General features: G+C 37.7%; 1 protein-coding gene across 11 annotated transcripts in view; it reads right to left on the minus strand.

The window, feature by feature from the left end:
- Positions 1-22,061, minus strand: part of Fbxw11 (F-box and WD repeat domain containing 11) — a 140,925-nt gene that overhangs the window by 28,254 nt on the left and 90,610 nt on the right. For all 11 annotated transcript variants that reach the window (XM_063230777.1, XM_063230780.1, XM_063230783.1 and 8 more), the window contains 4 exons: positions 12,631-12,817; positions 11,436-11,526; positions 4,383-4,520; positions 1,771-1,889 (listed from right to left, as the gene is read on the minus strand). In XM_063230777.1, the coding sequence (XP_063086847.1) occupies positions 1,771-1,889; positions 4,383-4,520; positions 11,436-11,526; positions 12,631-12,817 (535 nt within the window). The remainder of the gene's footprint in view (positions 1-1,770; positions 1,890-4,382; positions 4,521-11,435; positions 11,527-12,630; positions 12,818-22,061) is intronic.

The following is a 22,061-nucleotide window of genomic DNA, read 5'->3' on the forward strand; positions in this document are numbered from 1 at the left end:
GCTTGAGGTCTATTATTAATATGCCTAAGTACACAGTTAATATGCCTAGGCACATGCTACAAGGAGGACCCCAGCAGCACTTTTCTTGCTGAAGAGGTTGCAGAGAAGGCACCTAGTTTAAGCTCTGCTCAGGTGTCTTTGGTACTCATGCATGCAAGCATATGCTGATGGCAAAAATGATTTCCTCAAGAAAGCAGGCTGTCAATGAGTCTGAGATTCCAGATGGAAGGAGGTTTTACAGCTGAGGAACTGAAGATGATCTCAAGTTGGAAGCTCCTGTTGACCTCTGGCAGACCATGAGTCTATCAGTTACTGCCTGCAAACGTAAGTCACGATACCTCATCACATCCATTATTTTACTCAATTGTGCTGTGGACAAAGCTAGGGTCTCCCGATGCTTCATGCTTGAGATATGGGATTACTAGGTAAGGCATCCCAGAGAAGTCAAGAATTTTTCTATAGTCCAATCTCTCTTTAAGGACAAAACCTCACAGAGCAAAGAGAAAATTCTATCTATAAAGCTGAAATGTGATCTATGGCTGAATTTAACTATTTGATGGCACTGAGGCAGGGAAGGGGTAGTAGGTGTGCTGTGGGCAAGGGTGGAGAAAGAGTCTAGGACTATGGCAAGACTGGTAACCAAAACTAACTTGAGAGGAATGCAAAGGGGGGAAACACCAGATCTCAAGGACAGACTGAGCTCTTACTATTCCAGCACTGTAAGCATACCAGTCAAATGACCCTTTCCAAGCATCAGGTCGGCACAGAAGAGGTACTTTCTTCTACTCCCCATGCCCTCCTGTACACCAGTAGTGTAGCTGAGGCTTTGCTTCATGACCTAAGATCCTGGACTCACCACTTCCCTGTTTCAAACCCTATGGAGACGAGAACTATGTAGGCCCCTAGGGATGTAAGAGTGGATATCAATTCTACTCTCTCAACTCCCTGCTAGCAATCACTGCTCCCCTTCCCTATAGAACAACAGTATTTTCAACTTTATCACTATGCTCCTGATGTGGCTACTAAAAACTAGTTTCCACTACTAGAAAGAGTACTAAAAGAGTATTTTCCTCCTTGAAAAACCACTTTATTTCAAAGAGAAAATTAAAAAATAACAAAACTTCAAAACTCATCGACCAGGGGTCAACAATGGTACATACACTTCACAACTGTCTTCCCCAAATCATTCACCCAGAGCACAAGACATCTACATTGAACTGCTAAAACACGAACACAAATCTTTCTCTTCAATGAACTCAGTAGTACAATTATCTTAGCTATTATATATATATATGTATATATGTATACATACAGACATATATACATTATATGTCTATATATGTCTAACAGAGTTCTGACGCAAATTCAAGATTCAAAATCTATTGTATGATTCTGAATATATTATCTGTCTAACAGAGTTATATATGTCTAACAGAGTTTTGACTCATACAAATTCAAGGTTCAAAATCTACTGTGTGATTCCAAATATATTATCTGAAAATTAATTCTCTGGTCTTAGTTTCTTAATAAACCTGTATAAAGAAAATAGCATCTACCTAAGGCAAAGACTGTTGTGAGAAACGGGACAAACTTAAAAATTAGTTTATCTGTCTACTCTGCTCAAATGCCTCTACATCAAAAATGATTTTTGAAATATAGCAAGTAACAACATTCACAAAGTATAGGCATGCTGATCCCAGAGGACAGTGTGCATCTCTGTCTCTCAGTGGAAGGGTTACAAAGTTATACTGGTGAAGCCAGACCACTCACCTCACTGTGGAATCTGAAGAGCCAGTTACAATGACACGTTCATCATACTGCAGACAGAGGACAGAGCCTGTGTGCCCTGTTAACACCTTCAAACACTCCAGGCTAGTTTTATCCCAGATCTATTGAGACAAGATCAACCACAAATAATGACTTAATGTAACACATTTTTCTGTCACCCCTTATGTTCTGAAACATAAAACATACCTGTGTTAAGAGTAGGTAAGAAAAAAAAAAAAGAGTAAATAAGGAAAATCAAATATTAAAATGGTGGGAAATTAAAAGGAATAGGGTAATACCAATTAACTTCCAGAACCAAATGTACCATTTTGCTTAATTTGTACACTTAGCTATTGCACTCACTACACTTGTCAACAGCCTTATCAGGAAATTTTTAAATAAAATCTGTGAAAAGTCAGCTCCTCCTCTGAAAATCCACATGACAGGGGCTGAGGGTTTAGCTCAGCAGCACAAGCACCTGCCTGGCAGGCATGAGGTCATGAGTTCAAACCCCCGTACCAAGAAGGAAGGGAGGAAGAGAGAGAAGGAAGGGAGGGAGGAAGGGAGGGAGGGAGGGAGGAAATCAACATGACAACTTTGGTAAACTATTAAAGAGTCCTATATGAGAAATACGTTTTATTAGAGTTAAATATTTAAGAATTATAATAAACTGTATTTAGTGGCATAATAACTATGTTTTTAAAAGATTAAATGCTCTTTTTCTCTCTTCTTTTACTGTCTTGTCTTTTCTAGAATGTCATATAGTTGGAAACTACACCATGTTGCCTTTTCAGATTGGCTGCTACTTAAATTTGGAAGCATGCATTTAAGGTTCTTCTGTACCTTTCATGGCTTGCTAATCTAATTTCCTTTTGTGATAAGAATCGTTGCATTATGTAGAATATATATATATATATATATATATGCACATAATGTATACACACATTTACACTCATTTATTAAGGGCACTTTAGCTTTTTACAACTAAGAATAAAGCTGTCATAATGTGCAGGTTTTAGAGTAGACATTAGTTTTCAACTCCTCTGAAAGTAGCGCAACTGCTGGATCATATGGTAAGAGTATGTTTAGTTATGTAATAACTGCCAAACTGTCTTCCAAAGTAGCTGTACCATTTTACATTTCTATGAGCAATAAATGAAGAGTTCCTGTTGCTCCATGCCAGCATTTGGTGCTGTCAGTGTTCTGGATTTTAGCCATACTAATAGATATGTAGTGGCAGCTCATTGTTGTTTTGATTTGCATTTTCCTGGTGCCATATGCTGTGGAGTGTCTTTACACATGCTGACTTGCCATCTGTATATCTCTTTTGGTAAGGTGTCTATTAAGCTCTTTGCCCATTATGGTTGTTTCTTATTGTTGAGTTTTAAAGGTTTTGAAAAATATCTGCTACAAATATTTTTCCAATCTGCAACTTATTTTCTTACGCTAAGCTGTATCTCACAGAGCAGTTTCTAATTTCAGTGAACCCTTATTTTTTTCTTTCATTGTGCTTTTTGGTGGTGCACCTAAAATGTCACCACAAAACCCAAGATCATCTCACCAGGTAAGTGGGTAACCTACTCACAGGTTTTTACTCAAGTGAACTAAAAACTATGTTCTCACAGAAACCTACATGCAGATTTACGACAGCTTGAGTCATAATTGTGAGAAATTATAAACAATTCAAATGTCTTTGAAATACAATAGATAAGCACAGTGCAGTGTACCCAATAAATGAAGTACTAGTCAGCAAAAAAGAAGAATGAACAACATAAATGTGTCTCCAGTGCACTATACTAAATATAAAAGGCCAGACTCAAAAGGTTACAAATTACACAAACCCACTAATAAAAACATTCTGAAAAAGGCAAAAAAAATATAGAGATGGAAAAAAGATTGTTGGTTTCCAGAGTGTGGGTAGAAGTGGGTGAGAAGAAGTGACTACAAAGGAAGAGGACAAGGGGATTTGATGGAACAGCGGAACTGTTGTGTGCCTTGTTATTACAGCTGTATGCCTCTACGTGCCTCCTTTACATCAAACAGCAAACTTTCTTCTATGTAAATTATAACTAGAATAAACCTTCTTTAAAAACCTTTAATGTTTTCTTAAACGTAAGGAAATAAACTACAAACAATGTAAAATTTTATCAGGTCAGCCATCAAACATTAAAATAAACACGGAAAAATCATGCAGAATATCAGCTACTTAAAAATGAAAACAATTCAAGTAATTTTATTATTTTTCATATTATCATCTGAGCCTTTCTCAAAAGCCATAATAGGCAATGAATTGGACTTACAGGCAAACTAGTAATATTCTCACCAGTCAGCAAAGTATTCAAAGGCCGTGGGAGACGGATAGTTTCTACTTCACCTCTACAGAGACTACAGAACATGAAGGCACTTAGAGGAGGGTAAGAAGTGAGACAAGCCAGGGCCTTTATTAGTTACAGGGAAATGCTCTGGCTCTAGTTTTTCAGAACCACCCTGGGAGCTGCCATAGTTGAGTGGAAGAGATAAAAACCAGTCTGTAGTAAATGGAAAGACTGTCACATCTAGTGTCTGGCACATAGCCATAATTCTAAAAATAACACGTACAAAATGTAGTCATTCACCTTAATAGAGTTATCTCGTAAGCCACTGATAATTTTTTCATCATCATATTGTAAACAGTAGACACCTTTACTATTTTCAGAGCGGCACTGAATCCTCTGCAAGTTGTGTCGTCCACACCGCCAGTTAGATTCTATAGTCTGGGGAGAAAAAGGAGACAAGAGATGAGTTTTTGTGAATCAACTCTTCTATTAGGCTTCAGAATTTGGGGTCGCTTCCAGAAGCAGCATACCACTGATATCCCAGTCTTGGTTTGCATAACTGTCTGTGGAAAGGAATCATGCTCTTTTCCAAGTAAGACATTAGCCCAACAATGTTTTTTCTCAAACTCTCCCTGCCCATCTGGCAACTATCACAGGATTTCCAATGAGTTTTGGGTTAGGTCTGAAATGGCCTAGACAGAATTCAATATGTATAAAGAATTTCATTTGCACCCAAAACATACAAATAAATAGTAACTCACTGGGTCACCAACTAATGCCAATTAAAATATTTGGCAAAAGTCTGCAGCCACCATTAACTATATACTCAAAATCTATGTATCCAACCAAAGTACCTGATCACTGAAAAAAGATACTGTAACTAGTACAGTATATGCCAAGGAGATAAAAAAAATTTTTGTTATCATTTTTAATCTCCCATTAGGATGGCACATTTCAGCCTTGGATTCTCATTCTTTCCTCACTCATGAAACAACTGAGATGTTAGTATATTTCAGGTTCTACACTAGACATTAGAAATTTTTAAAAGTAAATGAAAAACATCTTACATTGAAAAGTGGCATTTCTCTGGTACTGAGGGACAGTATCTAGAACTAGATCCCCAGACAGACTCTGAATTACAAAGGTTCAACTTAAAATTATTTCAGTTTCATAGTGTGAAAGCAGTACATGTTCAGCAGAAGCTGTGCCTTCTTTAACCTGGCTAGCCCTCTGCAATGCTGGGCAGCGGCAGTGAGCCACAGCTCCCAGTTAGTCACTCGATCAAAAAGTGAAATAACTGAAACTCTGTGGTGCGCTGCGCTGCTAAGATAGGCTGTTATTAAGGTTTGGTGAATTCAATGCATTTTCAACTTAGGATATTTTCACATAACAATGTAATCTCTCATAAATCAAAAAGCACCTAAACTTCAAACTAAATTTAGTTGGTTAGAAGATCAACACAATATATTTGAAAGGATTTTCATTATTGCCTTTTAATAAACAAGGGCAGAGTCTAACTTGCCTATGACCACAGGACTAATCATTGGAATGCCTGGAAATTACATCCAGTTCTTCTCACTTAGTCCATGCTTTTGCTATAATCCTACCTCTTGAGGCAGTGACCACAGAACATAAAATCTGGAACAATTCAGATAAAATATCAGTACCAAATGAGTGATAAAATGTCTATGTGCTGCAGGACTTGAAGGAGGTCAAGAGAATCTAGCCTGAGATCACTAGGCCAAGGTGAATGAGGAGGTAGGCCACGTCCAGAGCACTAGGACACCTAGCCTTGGGTACTAGACATGAGGGATTTTTCAGAACTCAAAAATATAATGTCTCTACAAAAAGCAATCTGTCTGAATTCCTGGTTCTTGAAATCAGGGGATAATAAGGGACTACAATAACTGGTTATACTCAGTTTAGGACACAGTTTAATAGATTATCTCTGAGTAACTAAAAGCTCATCTTTACTCACAGTAAGACCCTAATTACTAGCTCTGTTGATATCTAACAAATCATATTTATTCCTTTTGAAGGCAGTATGCTTCTATACTCTAAAAATTTACTGAATACTATTATAATTTAGAGAAGTAATACATATGAGGTAGTAATTCTCCCATCTCAGCATGCTATGCATTCCAGGAAAATGCTGACTTAGGAGGCAAGGTGTACTGGTAACTGTGACTCTAGGCAATAGTTCCCCATGTGCATCTTTTGTAAGTTACAAGAGTCAATAGACGATTGTATGACGCCAAATGGACTCAAAGTATTACAAAGATTAATATATAACCTGTCTTATATATATTATGTGTTGTTTTTAAATTCATGTAACTTCTCTTTGGTTTAAAACACAAAACTGCTTTTAAAATGCTATTAAACTAGTAAGTAGTTTTATTATATGCTCCTCAATTAACAGAAAAGCATATCAATTATCATATGAGTTTAAAAAATATTTTTTAATTCAAAAAGAGGAATAGGGGAGATTTCCCATGTTCCCCCATTCTGCTTTTTAGAGCTCGGTGAGTTGATCATGATCTTTTACTCCATCCTAAGTTCTAAAGATATAAAAAAAGATTAAAGAGAATAGCCAGGGTAAGGCCAAACTTTTAGCTTGTGATATATCAGTCCCTGAGACACTTGTACTGAATCTCCTGACATCATATGTAACATCTACTTCTAACCCTCAATCAAGAGCTACAGGATAGGACTTCATTAAATATCACACTGTGATTTTAAGTTGCATGGAAGTCAAGAAATGAAATAGCTTCTCAGGGCCAGAGATTTAGCTCAGTGTCGTAAGCAAATGCCTGGCAAGCACAAGGTCATGAGTTCTATCCCCAGTACCAAAAAAATGAAAAAAAAAAGAAATAACTTCTTAGTGTTTATAAAAATCTTACTTTCTAAAATGCACCTCTGAGGGGCTGGGGATTTAGCTCAGCGGCATAAGCACCTGCCTTGCAAGCAGGCGGTCGTGAGTTCGATCCCCGGTACCGATAAAAATGAAAAAGACAAAAAATAAAAAAAAATAAAATAAAATGCACCTCTGAATTAAAAAAAAATTTTTTTTGCAAATGATTCTTGTTGGCTGGATGAGGAAGTCTCCTGTTACTGAAAAAAAATCAGGGCTACAGCACTTGCTTAGCAGGCATAATGCCCTGGGTTGACTTTCCAGTACTATAATTTAAATTATTTTTACTTAAAAAATTTTTTTAGAAATCATTAGGTTCCTGAATCCTATGACAAGTGTAAGTTGTCAGAGCCAGATCCCAGCTAGTTGAGCAGCCGTCCAGGGACTCCTCAGATTGCCTTCTTCTTAACTCCCAAGGCCACCCACACGAGAAAGCAGCCCTTCCTGCTGACTGTGCCTGCCCAAAACACTACCACCATGTGTGACCACCTCAACCTTTCCTTGAATACTCCTTAGCCAGATCTTTTTTTTTTTTTTTTGGGGGGGGGGGCAGATCTGTAAGCATGGCAGGCAGCCCATTGTGGCAGAAAATACCCAGGACAAGTAGCAGTCTTGGCAAGTGACTCAGACCATCTGAGCAGCAGTTTCCTCCTCTATAAAAATGGGAATAGTACCATCTACACCCTCAAACTACTGCACAGATCATGTGAAGTGCTCCTCATAGTGTCCACTGAGAATACTGACAGAAACAGTGGCTGGGACCAAAAACACCAAACAAAAAGCAACAGCAATGATGACAATAACCAAAAACCCAATTCCCACCCCAAAAGAAAACACTACCAACACCATCATCAAATTGCCAGGAATCACTGTCTAAGTGGATACTTAATGCCAATCACCTGAGCAACTTGAAGTGTGCCACTGGAAGGCAGAGCACCTTCCTGGGAATTCCACTATTCTATTAGTGTCAGCAGCAGGAACACAAGTCATACACAGGTGCACTTCTTTAATTACGTGAGTACCTGCCATTTCACTTAGCCATCATGCAATACAGCTACTGTTGAGGAAAATTTCATGTTTTTGAGAACTTGTAAAATCCCCTTACCCGGCGCAAATTTTCAAAATCCTGGGAAAGTAGCCATGATACACAGAGTATACAGCAGCATTTAAATTGGCAATAGAGTGAAAACAGATGTCTGAGTATGGAGGAATAACATTATTTTTAGAAGCCTAAACACAACTGGGTGGGTGGGCAAGTTTCAGCATTTTCTCATCCGGACAATGTTAATATCAAGTTTTCAAACCACAAAAAAGCTCCCTACTTTTTCTGAATATAATGTGGCTTATTAAAAGGTGTGATACAATACACCATCATTTTCCCAATGGTCTGTTCCAAGGAGAATGCTTCAAAGCCTTTATTCTAGTGAGTAAAGCAAGAGAAAGAGGTATATCATATGAAGGACTTTGTCACTACACTGAAACGGGAAAAGAGAAAATCCAATTCAGGACATCAGTCTGTTGTAACAATGCTCACCTCTGAAGCTGTAAATGGGCAACTGGGGAGGGGGGCAGCACATAAAAATCCACTTGACATTCCGGGTGTTAATTTATCTTTTGGCAATGTACTTAAAATGCTTTAAAGTGGCACCTTTCCCATATCTGGACTAAAATGAAGCCAATTAATCTTATCTTAACTCACAGCCTTTTATCAACTAACAGTCAAGGTCACTGAGTACTTTTACACTTAAAAGATGAGAAGACCAAACTGAAATTTTGTAGGCATAAAATAACATTCTTTTTTCTTCCTCACCTCTTAAATTTTCCACTCTGAAAATAAAAAACAAGATGGGGGTATAGCTCAGTGTTGCAGTACCTGTCTGGCAAGCATCAAGGTCCTGAGTTTGATTCCCAGTACCCACTGAATCCAAAAAAGAAAAGAAAAAAATAACAACTATAAGCCTAGAGCTATATAGACCTTAGTTAAAAATCTCATCTCATCCATTTATCTATATAGCAAGTTCTAAACCTTTAATCTGTTTCCTCTTATAACAATAAAGGTAATAGTATGTACACTGCTATAAAACTTAAGTGCAATAACCTATGCAAATCACCCAACGTAGTTCCTGGTATACCATAATGGCTCAAAATAGGGTGCCTATTATTATATTCTGCTTATAAGAATCTCATACCAGCCACATGAGCAGAGCCAAGTTCATGACAATTCCTCATTTATTTGATCCATGGATCACAGAAAGAACTTGCTACATACATGTATGTGCCCCTGACAGAATAAAGCATACTCTCACAGCAGAAGTAAAGAACTGTGTTTTGGGGTGGTACAAGTGATCTGTAAGAAAGCTATCAGGTTGACACCAGACTCCATTCCTCACTAGCTATGGGATCCAGAGCAAGCCATTTAATCTTCTTCAGTCCATGTTTTAATTTTAAATAAGGACTTGACCTACTTTGCAGGTTTTGGCCAGAATGTTCATTGAAAAAATGTATTATAAAATGCTAAACAAAGTATCTGGCACAAGTAAATGCTCTATTAGTGGTACATTATTTTTGTCATTATTACTATTACTGAATATACTAAAGTATAAACATCATTCCTTATACTACAAAATTTAGCCCACAAAAATCTGGAGGAGATGCTTGTGGCCAACCAATGGGTTTTCCTAAACCACATTTTAAGAACCACTAGGAAGACCACCATGATGCAGAAGTTTTGTATCAAACAGGACTCTGTCCCCCACCCCCATAGTCCTTTTTCCCCTCACATCTGCCTCCTCCACTAAAAAATATTATTTTAGCCTACGAAAACAGTTACAGTAGGTGGTGTCACACACTGTCGTATGACAGGATACTGAGTTCACACTGTCAATTATAACAAAAGTCAAAAGGATTACATAAAATAAGCCATTGTCACCAAATCTTCAACTTGATCAAAGTTCTTACAGAGTTCCTGCTTATTGCTGACCGAATTCAAGCATTTTCCTTTTCTTCACTCTTTTTTTTTTTTTGGTACCAGGGATCGAACTCACAACCTCACGCTTACGAGGCAGACACTTATGCCGCTGAGCTAAATCCCCTGCCCGCATTTTCCTTTTCAAATAAGCAAACTGATAAAATCATTCAAGGAAACTTGAAGATACTTTGAAATTATTGCAAAACAACAGGACGTAAAATACATCTAAGACCCCTATACAAGCATTTTTCTTAGTACAGTTGTCTAAAGGTAAGACTCGGACCCCTCCTACAAAATACACATAAACTGATCTAAGACTAAACAACACTAAATTTCACCTACTAATAATCAACCTACTAACTGCAAGGACAATGTATTCTAAGTTTTGCATGCCAATGGATCCACTAGGCCCTAAACTTTACGATTTTCTATTATTTAACCTTTCCTAAAAGGTTACATTCTGAGAGCAGACTACTCAAAACAAACAAACAACAACAACAACAACAAAAAAAAAAAACGTGTTTCAAATCATAATATTCTGGTCACAATCTGATTTACTGCTAAAAGAATGATTCCATTAGTCCACATCTGACTGAACAGGTAAGGGAGAGGGGAGCTGAGGAGACAGGATCTAAAAAAACACATGTTTCTCCATTAATGAATTCTGGCACAATGACTTTTATGTCTATCACCTGGGGGAGACGATTACTTTACATTTGGGAAACTGCGTGTAACTTTATGGGAGACACAGCATTGCCTAGTGAAGGCTGAACTTTTCTGCCAAGGAGGAAATAGTGAAGTAACCAAGACCAGCCAGGAACACGTGTGAAAGAGTTAATGAGAAATGCCTGTGCATGTCTTTCCTGGTTCAAGGGAAAGGGCTCAATAATAAAACCAAACTAATTAGAACACATGACCAATATCAAACATCTCTAATGTTTCTCATCAAGTTTACAGAGTTTTACTGGTCTGGGAAACTTACAATCAAAGCCAAAATGGTCCTGGAGCATAATTTGTTCTATAAAACCACTTAACTAATATTTAGAATAATTTCTGAACCATTTTGATGAAAATTATGGATAACTTAGAGAAACATAATTTACAGAGAAACATACAAATGTGTCTTCTCCAGAGATGACTCAAAAATTTAAAACTTCAATTACCTTTTTAAAAAAGTAGGTCTTGAGTTTTAGAAAAGGTATCAAATTAGAATAAAAAGCTATTTTGGGGTTAGTGATTCACTGGTAGCCTTTCAGAAGGGTTTCATGTTTTAGAAACATTAGGTTTTACAGAAGACAAGACTTACTCTGAAGAGCTGCAGATGATATATTATGACATTTACCAGAAAAACTCAACTTAAAAAAAAAAAAAAGGCCAGCTCCATGATTTTAAAACAAAAGAACACTCTAAGGCAACATAAAAGATTGAGAACAAGACACAAAAAGCCCATAAAACAGATAAATCATAAAGTTACCTCTATGTCCTGAATAATCTTTGGGTATAACGATCTATAAAATGAATTGGGAGGGCCATCTGTGGGTCTGTTTTTAAACAGGTACTGGTCCCTGGCAAATAAAAGCAAACAGATGTTACATTTTTGCATATAAAAAGGTACATTTTATTTAAACATAGTGCTTACAAAGATACCTATCTTTTATGTTTTTTAACTTGCATTGAGTTTTAATGGTTCAAAAGCAAAATTTCTAACAAAATTTTCTTGTCAGAGACAAGTTTAGTCCAATTACAGCTATCTGACATGATGCTGGCCTTTTGTTTCTGAGTGCCAACATGAAACAATGTAGACTTTCACTCTAGAGAGGTTTATTTAAAAGTGCTAACATAGCTCTATGAAAAAATCTAACTTAGTCCACATCAAACTTTTTTCCATAAAGAAAATATAGCTCAGCCAGACATGGTGCCACATGTCTATTAATCCCAACCCTCTGGAGCCAGGAAGACCCTAAGTTTGAGCCCAGCCTAGGCAACTTAGTAATTCAGCAAGACCTTATCTTAAATAAAAATAAAAAGAGCTGAGAATAAAGCTTAGTGTGAAGGTTCTAGGCCAACGAAAAGGGATAGCAAGATAGGAAGGGAGGGAAGATAGAGAACAGGAGAAAGAGAATGAGGAGTGAGAGGAGAAGGAAGGAAAGAAGGAAATAGAGCCCCAACCTTCGCTCTCATCATCCCTGTATGTCTGTTCATAGCTCGCACCCCCTACCCCGCCCGTCTCTCTCGATTAATTGGACCAGGCCACTGTCATGCATAGAGCTACAAGGTTTAAGTACATAGGTTTCCTCTGAAAAATCTTGTCATTGTACCTCTTACATCCTTAACCAGGAATAATAACAAATAGTAAAATGGTATTACTTGACTCATATTTTTCTTTTGTCTTATGTATCTTTTGATGATAGTATCATTGCCTAAGGAAAAAGCATAAATTTAAAGCTTTGAAAAGCTGAATCACTCAAACTAAACAAAATCCTGTAACAGTTAATAGAGGAAATTTTGTTTCAAAAAAACTTTTAAGAGCTGTAAATTTCCCCCCAATCCTTGACCTTCTTGTTTAAAATAAGCCAACACACTTCCAAGTATAATTGCTTTCTTAAATAATGAGACTGACTCTATGTCAGACTTTTTTTTCCAAAGGAATAAGCAATCCGCGTACTTACCACCCTCTTCTTTCTGAAAGTCCTTTCCAGAGAGGATCAGTGCGTACCATTCGTTCAATCAGCTTCTTCCAAAGCATGCCTTCTGAGATCACTCGCTGCCATTCTTTACAGACCAGCTCTGCTGCACACAGAGATCTGGCGTCCAGGTAGGAAAGAATGTTTTCTGCTATGTGATCTAAGCCTTGCTCTACAAAACATAAAAAGTAATGAAGGGATGGACAGGAAGGTACAAACACAACTATGATATACAAATGTACAAGTGCTATATATAGACGTATGCACATTTTATTATAAAACAACTGATGGCAAACTGTTCCGTGTAAAAGCTAACTCTGGAAAGTTCTGTATTTGTCATATTATAATAAAAAGTTATTTTCACCTTCTTTTACATAATTCTTACAAAACACCTATGGGGTAATGTCTCCCCAGATTTTACAGATGAGATACAGAGAAGTGCAAACACTCAAGGCTGTGCTGAGTGGTAAAGCCAAGACAAGAACTCAGGTTTCCTGCTACGAAATTTGTGCTCATTCCCTTTATTTACAACATCCACCAGTCCAGCCCTCTGAGACACCCTATGAACTAAGAAAATCAAAAAGGTAAAAGTGACTCATCTTTAAAAGCTTACAAAGTTAAATGCAAGCCAAATGTTCAAATCAGTTGTGTTTAGATCTATCTTTGTCAAACATTTTATCTTCTTCTTGTGCATAGCTACTTTATGTTCCTGAACAGATGGTAAGAATCCTCAAAAGCAACAGCCACATGTTTATAAGTTTTGGAACATTGGAAATTATTGGGTTCAACAGCCCACACAATTCAAGTGTCCTCACATGGATAATCATTCAAGATTCAGCGTCCATCTGACCTTTACAAAGAAAGAAGATAGCAATTGGCAATACTGTGCTATCTGTCAATTTCCTTTCAGTAGTTCTGGTAGTGTCCAATATAATGACATGAAATGAAGCACCTCTGCAATTCTGTTCTGTTTAATTCTGTTCTGTTCACTATCTACTAGTTCTTACCATTTCTACAACATGTATCAACATGGTAAAACAAGTATCAAAATATCCCTTTGTCTTGATTTTCTACCATACAAAATGGTAATGATTAGTAACAACTGCCCTTTCTCACACTAAGAATCAAATAAACACTTATACAAAAGATTGTAAAGATAATAAAGCACTTTACTAGATTAATGTTCGTTCTTTTTCAAAATAAAGAGTCAGAATAACTTTAAGCTTAGTGTTAAAGATCAGGATGTAAGTAAATCACTAAATTTTCAGAACCTGTTTCCTCATCCTTATTAAATAGGGGCAATAGGGGCTGGGGATTTAGCTCAGCGGCATAAGCGCTTGCCTTGCAAGCAGGCAGTCATGAGTTCGATCCCTGGTACCAATAAAAAGGAAAAAGACAAAAAAAATAGGGGCAACCATCTCTGCTTAATTTTGAAAATATCAAAATGAAATGATACCTAACAACTGCTTTACAGCCAAGCACAATAGCACACACCTGTCATGAGAGGTTCTCAGGAAGCTGAGAGTAGAGAACGGTAAGTTTGAGGTTAATCTGAGCAACTTAAACCAGATCCTTTCAAATAGACAGACAAGCAGGCAGGCAGGCAGGCTGGCTCAGTAGCACAGCATTTGTTTAGTATGTGAGACTTTGGGTTTTATTCCCGGCACTCCTACTCTGGATTAGATCTAATAGTTAACAATAACAAAGACTTCATTGGGACCACTATCCTTTCTTATACTCATTATTATATTATAGCTAATACGGTCAAAGACTGAACTGCCTTCATCTAACAGTCACAGTAGACTCCTACAGTGGCAAAAGAGTTAATCCAAAGTGTCTCTTTCAGAAATATCATTAAAACATTTTCCCCAAATGTGCAAGTGTACAGCCAGTTGAAAAGGTAGGGGGCAGCTTCTTGCAGGAGTTTATATTTATCCTTACTATAATTCACCTCCAAAGTTCTATCTGACTCAATCATTTCCGACTTTAGAATTCTGATTTTCATCATGTAACAGATCTGATGATGGGTAATCGAATGTCTTTATTCCAAGTTGTGGACATGTTAAATGGGTCAGAACCAAGGACAGCACCCTTGGAGCTAGCTATCTCCCTCCAGGCTATCTATCACTGATGCATTCACGAAAGACACCAACACTCAGCCCTGAAGCTCAGTGACCTTCTTGGATGTTAAGTGTTCAGCTTTCCTCTCTCTAGACCTCAAGAACATCTGGGAAAACTGTTCCATGAAGGTATTACCATCTTTATATCATTCATTCTTCTTTGGCCTATGCTACTACTACTTCTATCTTGTATGGTAACTTTATCCAAAAATGAAATGTGTATATGGTTTAATAATCCTCTGTGTTCCCTTGCTGGTGTTTATTACACTTACAATATTTTATTTACATGTTGGCACCAGCTGCTTTGTGTCCTTTTTTAATATATAAAATTCACGGTCACTTTAGAAAAACTGAAAAAAATGCATATAAGCAAAATGAAAAAAAAAATTCGAAGTCCTAAACCCTACCTCTAAGACATAACAGCTTTATATAATACCCTATACAATACCCTTCTCGGTTTATACAATCCTACATGATCTTTTCAGATACTGATCAACCTTTGAAATTGAGAATTCTGTTAGGATATAACATCACATTTAACAGCTAATATCTCCCTAAACATATCTTCTACAGTTCTTAAAACAAGGAAATATGTTTACTTATCACCTCCAATTATCATGCAGAACACCAAATGCAGCTGTATATGCTGTACTGTGGACACTTGTGCCCAACAGCTCTGCACACTAGTTTTTAATTCTCAGTGTTTCACAATTCTAACAATCACAACCACAGGAATTACTATTTTCACAGCAAACATGTTTTCAGGCCTATTTATTTGCTGGATTTCTAAACAAATGCACAACTTTCTTGACTATATTTTCTTGTTTTAAGATCATTATGTTTAGTGGAGAAAAAAAGTCAAATGAGAGTTAAGCTAAATCAAAATACTATACACTGTTTCCTTCTGTGGTCACTACACTATCTATTCCGAGCATATTATCCCTTCGTTTTTGTAATTTTCCTCCAAATAATTGATTACTGTGTCTTCCACCCTCTTGGATTAAACATCTTGATCAATTTTACATTTTGTTTGGTCTTCATACTATGCTCAAAATTCACCTTCTGTGAATTTTCATGATCACGTGCCCTTTTCTATGCTTAATTAAAATCTATAAATTACATATATGTCTCTCCATCACTATGGCTGAGAAAATAATTGTATCATAATTTCAAATTACAGGATATCTCGACCCTGTTTAAATCACAGTTTCTCATTACATAGGTAAAATAAATAAATAAATAAATAAATCGCAGTTTCTTTTAGAATCTTTCCACCAACTAAAAGACTCAGATCTCCTATGAATTTTTCTAGTTCTGTGATATCTATCTGACATCCTTTTGAAGTTTTTACGCATGATATTTAAAGTCACTTTTTAAAAGTCTGCATTACTGTCTCAACTTCCAGGAAGATGGTGCAACAGTAAGCAGCAGAATAAACAGCCTCTCTAAGACAAACAGTCCAGATGCTGGAATACAGCATTGTGGGGAAGACAAGAAGGAAGCAAGTGGGTATCCTGGACCAGGAAAAACCTAAAGTGAGAACTGAAGCCCACAGAGAGAGTAAAAAAGAAAAAGAAGGTGGTAGCTGGCAGCACCTTCACCCACAGCCAGACCTGCTGTGTGAGAGGAGCTGCCGGATCTGGGGATGCAGGGTCACGGTGGTGGTGGTAGCTGGCAAGCCTGGAAGCTCCTGCAAAGAGACGCAGCAGTGCAGAGGAGCGGCGGATGCAGAGGACTGCACTTGCTGGTGGTTAGTGCAGAGGTTTCAGTTCTCCTGCAGCACAGAGCGACTGACCGGGAGCCATTTTTGGTGTTGGGCAGGTTACGTCTGGAACCAGAACTGCAGCCCGCTCCCTCCAGCAGCTCCCAGCTGGAGCAGACTGATAGAAATAGCTTGGACTGAGCCCTGCCCTTGTGCGCATTCCAACTGCCATCAGGGAGGTCCCTACAGGTAACCAGCTTGGCCTGGAGATGGAGGCCAGCCCCGCCGTGCAGCTGCAGTAGGTGCTCCCTGCCATTAACCAGCTCAGTAGGGAGGTGGCAGCTGGCCCACATCCCAACCCCCTCAGCACACACTCTGGCAACCACCATTGTAGATCTAGATCCCAGATCCTGCAGGTAACCAGCTAGGAAGCAGCGGGCCAGCCCCGCCCTGCATGTATGCCCACAACCACCTGCAGGCTGGGAAAAGCAGCGAACAATCCTGCACCTGCGCACCGAATGGTCATCATCAGACATTGGCAGCCAGCACTGACTGAAAGAACCAAACAGTCTCGCTTCACAAAAATTATAGCCAGTATGGTAAGTGCCTGGGACCCAACTACCCACTTGTCCAGAAAAACCCAGGAATATGTCAAGAGGAAGGAGCAAAAGGCAGTCTCTGGCCTCTAACCCAAGCAGATCTGGTCCAGGAGATGTAAACACGGAAGAGATCCAGGAGTTACACACCTGAAATTTCTGAAGTAATGGCAACCAAAGTAAAGAAACAACTTCATGAGGCTATAAAAATAATAAAAGAATTGCTAAGTACCTCTAAAGAAGACACAGATTAAAAAATAGAGGAGCACAGGAAAACTTTGAATGAATATAAAAAAGACTAAGAAGACATGAAACAGATTCAAAGAGAATTCCAGGAAATTAAAAACTCCACTGAAAGCTGGCAAAACTGCCTAAAAGAAACTAAAGAAAGACTTTCAAACCTTGAAGACTGGGTTGCAGCTTGCTATCACAAAAGGAAAGATCTAAAAATAACAAGGAACCAGGAAGTAACAATTTAACGGCTGCAAGACAACCCAAAAGAAACATAACTTAAGAATAATAAATGTGAGTAAAAAAGCAGGAGTCCACACAAACGACACTAAAAGTCTATTTACAGAAATAATTTCAGAAAATTTCCCAAGCAGAAGAAAAGGAAATGATAGATAAGTGAGGCATACAGAACTCCAGCTAGCCATAACCAACATAAATCTACACCCAGACATAATCAGCATCCCAGAAATTAAATGCAAGAACAGAATATTAAAAGCTGTTAGAGAAAAGAAACAGGTCACCTATAAAGGAAAACCATCAGAATCACAACAGACTTCTCAACACAAACCATCAAATCAAGAAAAGCTTGGAGTGAAGTATTTCAAGCCCTGAAAGAAAACAACTTCCAACCCAGATTGATGTACCCTACAAAACTATCTTTCAAAACTAATGGAGAAACAAGATACTTCCATGACAACAACTGAAATAATTCATGACTACCAACCAACCCTACAAAACACACTGAAGGATATTCTAGAGTGAGTTTAAAAAAAGACCACAGTTCCAGCAACAGTGGCAGAGGGGGATCACTGAGCTGGACAGACAAAGGAATGGAAGAGAAACAGACAAAGGAATGGAAGAGAAAAGTGGGCCGCCAAGGGCAGGAAAATAGCATGGCAGAGATGAGGCAGTGCATGTTGACCGTAATCACTAATATAGGTGGTCTCCATTCACCAATAAAAAGAAACACAGGCAGAGGGATCAGGAGACAGGGTCCATCATTATGCTTTATTCAAGAAACATATTTAACTGAAAAGGGGGTTCACAGACTAAATATCAAAGAGAGAACAATGCTCTGTGTAACAAAGAACCAGAAAGAAGTGAGGGTAGCTTGCCCATCAGCTGCAGAGAGGACAAGAAAGTCATGGCATTTTTACACAATAGAAAAACACGCAGCTATAAAGAAAGATAACCTTGAGGCTCTTGCAAGTAAATGGATACAACGTGAAATCATGCTCATGGATGAAATGGTTCAGTCACATGGGTGAATAGGATATTGTCTCCCTCGTATAAAAACTAAAGGAGTTGCGTGTGGGATCCAAAATGCACAATACATCCTGTGAAAGTGAAAGGAGAGGAAGTGTCTAAAAAGAGAAGGTAGTGGCCATTTAATCTATTATCGTGATTTGAGACCCATATTGTTTTCATTGTTCTGTTTAGTTTGGTTTTATCCTGTTTCAGTTTGTCTAATTTTATTATACTTGATGACACAGACAGCTATTTCAACTATAACAAAATATATCATGGTAGCCATTTTTATTTCCTATTAGCTTGTTTTAAAGCGCTGTATAGCTTTCATTATTTTGTTTTGACTGATTTTAGTCTATTTGGTTTTGTTTGATTGTATTATATCTGGTGATAGAGGCAACTACTTTGAAGATAACAAGATGCATTATGGCACTCATTGTGGTTTCACTATTACTTTGTTTTGAAGTCCTGTTCTGTTTCCACTATTTTATTTTTATTGATTTTATGCTGTACTATTTTGTTTGACTTTATTATATCTGACGGTATGGGCAATTCTTTTGAAGATAGCAAATGACATTATGATAGCCATTACTGACTCCTTTGTATTTTGTTTTAAAGTCATGTACCATTTTCACTGTTTTGTTTTGACTCTATTCTGTTTTATTTCATTTGGTTTTATTCCCTTCAAAATAAAAAAATAATAAAAGTAAAAAGTTTGCATTACTTCCACATCACTAGCAGATCTTCCTGCCTGGTTATAAGCACACACCTAAACAGTCTCTTGAATCTGCTGCTCTGAGAGATGAAACAAACAGCAAGTCAAGAATGCATCAGAAATTTGCCTTTTCAGATTTCAAGGGCTACAACAATCCTAACTTCTGTGCGTGAACGGGGAAAGCAACATCCTGGGGGAATCTATGCGGCTGGATTCTCATAGCCTAGACCATAAACAGAAAAGGCCTGTGTGACTGTAACTGAAATCATTTGAGGCTCCTGCTGTTCAAAACAACAGCCACAAAAGCAGATTCTCCTGACTTGCTGAATTATAGTGTCTAGATGATGAGGACTAGGCGTGTTAGGAACTGCTGATTTAGAGCAATGACATCCCTTCTAGTCCTTTTAGGTCTCTCTGCCTTGTGCTCCAAATAATCACAACTAAGCTATCCTCTTGCAAAAGTAAATCCCTTACTAACACATACTTACTAACACACATTTCAAATGCCGTCAGTCCAATTAAACATCTCTGTGGCATCTACAGGTTAATTTGTTTCCTTCGGTTACCACTTTACATTCACGTCACCCCTCAAGGAAGCAGCATGTTTCAGACAATCTGGTTTGAATGCTCCCTTTGTCAACTGCTATTTGAGTGACCTTTAAACATATGTTTTCCTTTTTTTAATTTCAGTCTTTTTTAACACAGAAATGATATTAAATGCTTAAAATGAGTTATCTTATATAATATGCACAATAATCCTTCAAGATAGATATTTTCAACATACTCACTTTACAGGGAAGGAATTTCCTCACCTTGCTGGGAAGGTTGGTAAGAGATCTGAGGAGCTACATACATAACATGTACTCAGTAAATATCACTCTTTGTTCTCACACACCTAAACAACCTTGGCTATTATCAGTGGTCAAAGAGACTAAGCAGCATTCTTCTTTGTTGTTGTTTATAGAGTAAATATTGTACATTTCTTCCAACAAAAAGCTAAACTTTATTATCTTGACATAAACCTCATATCCTATTAAATGTTTTAAGAAGAACTGCGCACCTTAGAGTAGATACCCCCAGGAACCATGCAGACCTTGGAACTTTCGGGTTACAAGCCTAGTCAAGACAACAAGGTTACTGCATAAGGTGATCTATTTGCCTGAAATGAGAAGTGCTTTGAGGTACTAAAACTAAGCACTTTCCTAAGTACCCATGTCTGGCTCTCATTATTCTATCATGCTGAGATTCGCCCAGCCTGTACATACCCCCTTCCCAAGGCAACAGGAGGCTATATTACAGCCTGAGAGAAATGAGGCCATAATGCTGCGCACACAATGCTGAGGAAATGCTGCTGGTGCTAATTAGGGCCACCACATGAAAATCTGGGGAAATTTCAATAATAAATTAAAACAATTAAAAGTCACAGATTTCAAAGCTCAATATGTAAACATATTTTATCACAATAAAACTCAAAATGTATGCTGTCAGTTCAATGCCCTTGACTATAGCCAGTTTTAAACCAATGGCTTAGATTGTGTAATTATAGAAACTTTGATTATTTTAGAAACACATTTCAAAAAGCAGCTCAAAGAAACTTTCTCAAAACCCACCTCTGCTGTCCCTTCCCCCAACCTTTAGTCACACATCTAGTTAAAAAATCTGAAGTCAGAAACTTTTTAAAAGAAAACAATGCAACTATGTGCAGTAACAGTGTAACAATGAACTACTTTTACTTGGAGTGTATCGGCCTACAGATTTAGACAGAAATGAAATGAAAAGTCCATAGAGTCACAAAGGTCACAAAGCCCAACATCTTTTTTCATAAACTATCCAGGAAACAACAAAGTAAAACACACATCTATAAGGCAGGATGAATCAATTAAGAAATTAGTGGTTGAATAATTAAAACTTTTCAGCAATAAATCTTACTACCTCCATAGAAGCAGGTACACTTCCTGCCTGTCTGGACTTTTTAAATTTTTAAAACTTGTGCCTTCAGAGCCACATGGTTTTTAATGCTGACAGTATCCCAGGAAATAGTACTATTCCCACAAAGTAAAGAAACTGAGGCTTCAAAAAGTAAGGTTATACAGCTCTCAAGTGCAGGGTCCTGGACTTCAACACAAAGGAGCTATCCAAATCCAACACTTGCTCCCTCCACTTTGCCACGCTGGGTCTTTGGCCTTGTATCCAGCCTACCAGCTGCTGAAGTTCTCTGATCTTCCTTCTCCTCCAAGACTTCTTCTGATCTAGTCTCTATCACAGTTACATCTCATAATGGTTTCTCAACCTTTCTTGAAAAGAAGACAGTGGGCTGGTCCGATGGCAGTGGGTTATCAGAACTTATTAACATTAGGGTCACTGAAGTTGGTATACCACCCTCCCCACTGCTAAATTTGACTGGCTTTAAAAAAAAGAAGACAGTGAATTTAAAGTTACTAGCATGTTAAGTGCTTCCAAATTCTTAATTGCTTAGACACCTCACCAAATGCATCACCAATGCATACTATCCTTTTGAAGCATAACCTGCCTCTATTTTAAATTGTGTAAGTTTTCTCTTTAACAACAGTTCTTATAAACCACAAACTTAGCCTGCAGAAATTGACATTGCAGACTAAACATTTACTATGATTTTTTGAAAAGTGTATCATAATTATCACTTTTTCCATTGAGCCAAAAGGAGCCAAAGACCACAAACATTTTCCATATTTCTTATACTAACAGGTATGATGTTCATAATAAGCATTAAAATGCCAAAGCTTTAGACAATTTTTATAGAACTATTGGTTTTTACAATCAAAGGA

Source organism: Cavia porcellus, unplaced genomic scaffold (genome assembly GCF_034190915.1).
Source record: "Cavia porcellus strain 051 isolate PalLab524CR breed Dunkin Hartley unplaced genomic scaffold, mCavPor4.1 scaffold_19, whole genome shotgun sequence".
Classification (NCBI taxonomy): domain Eukaryota; kingdom Metazoa; phylum Chordata; class Mammalia; order Rodentia; family Caviidae; genus Cavia; species Cavia porcellus.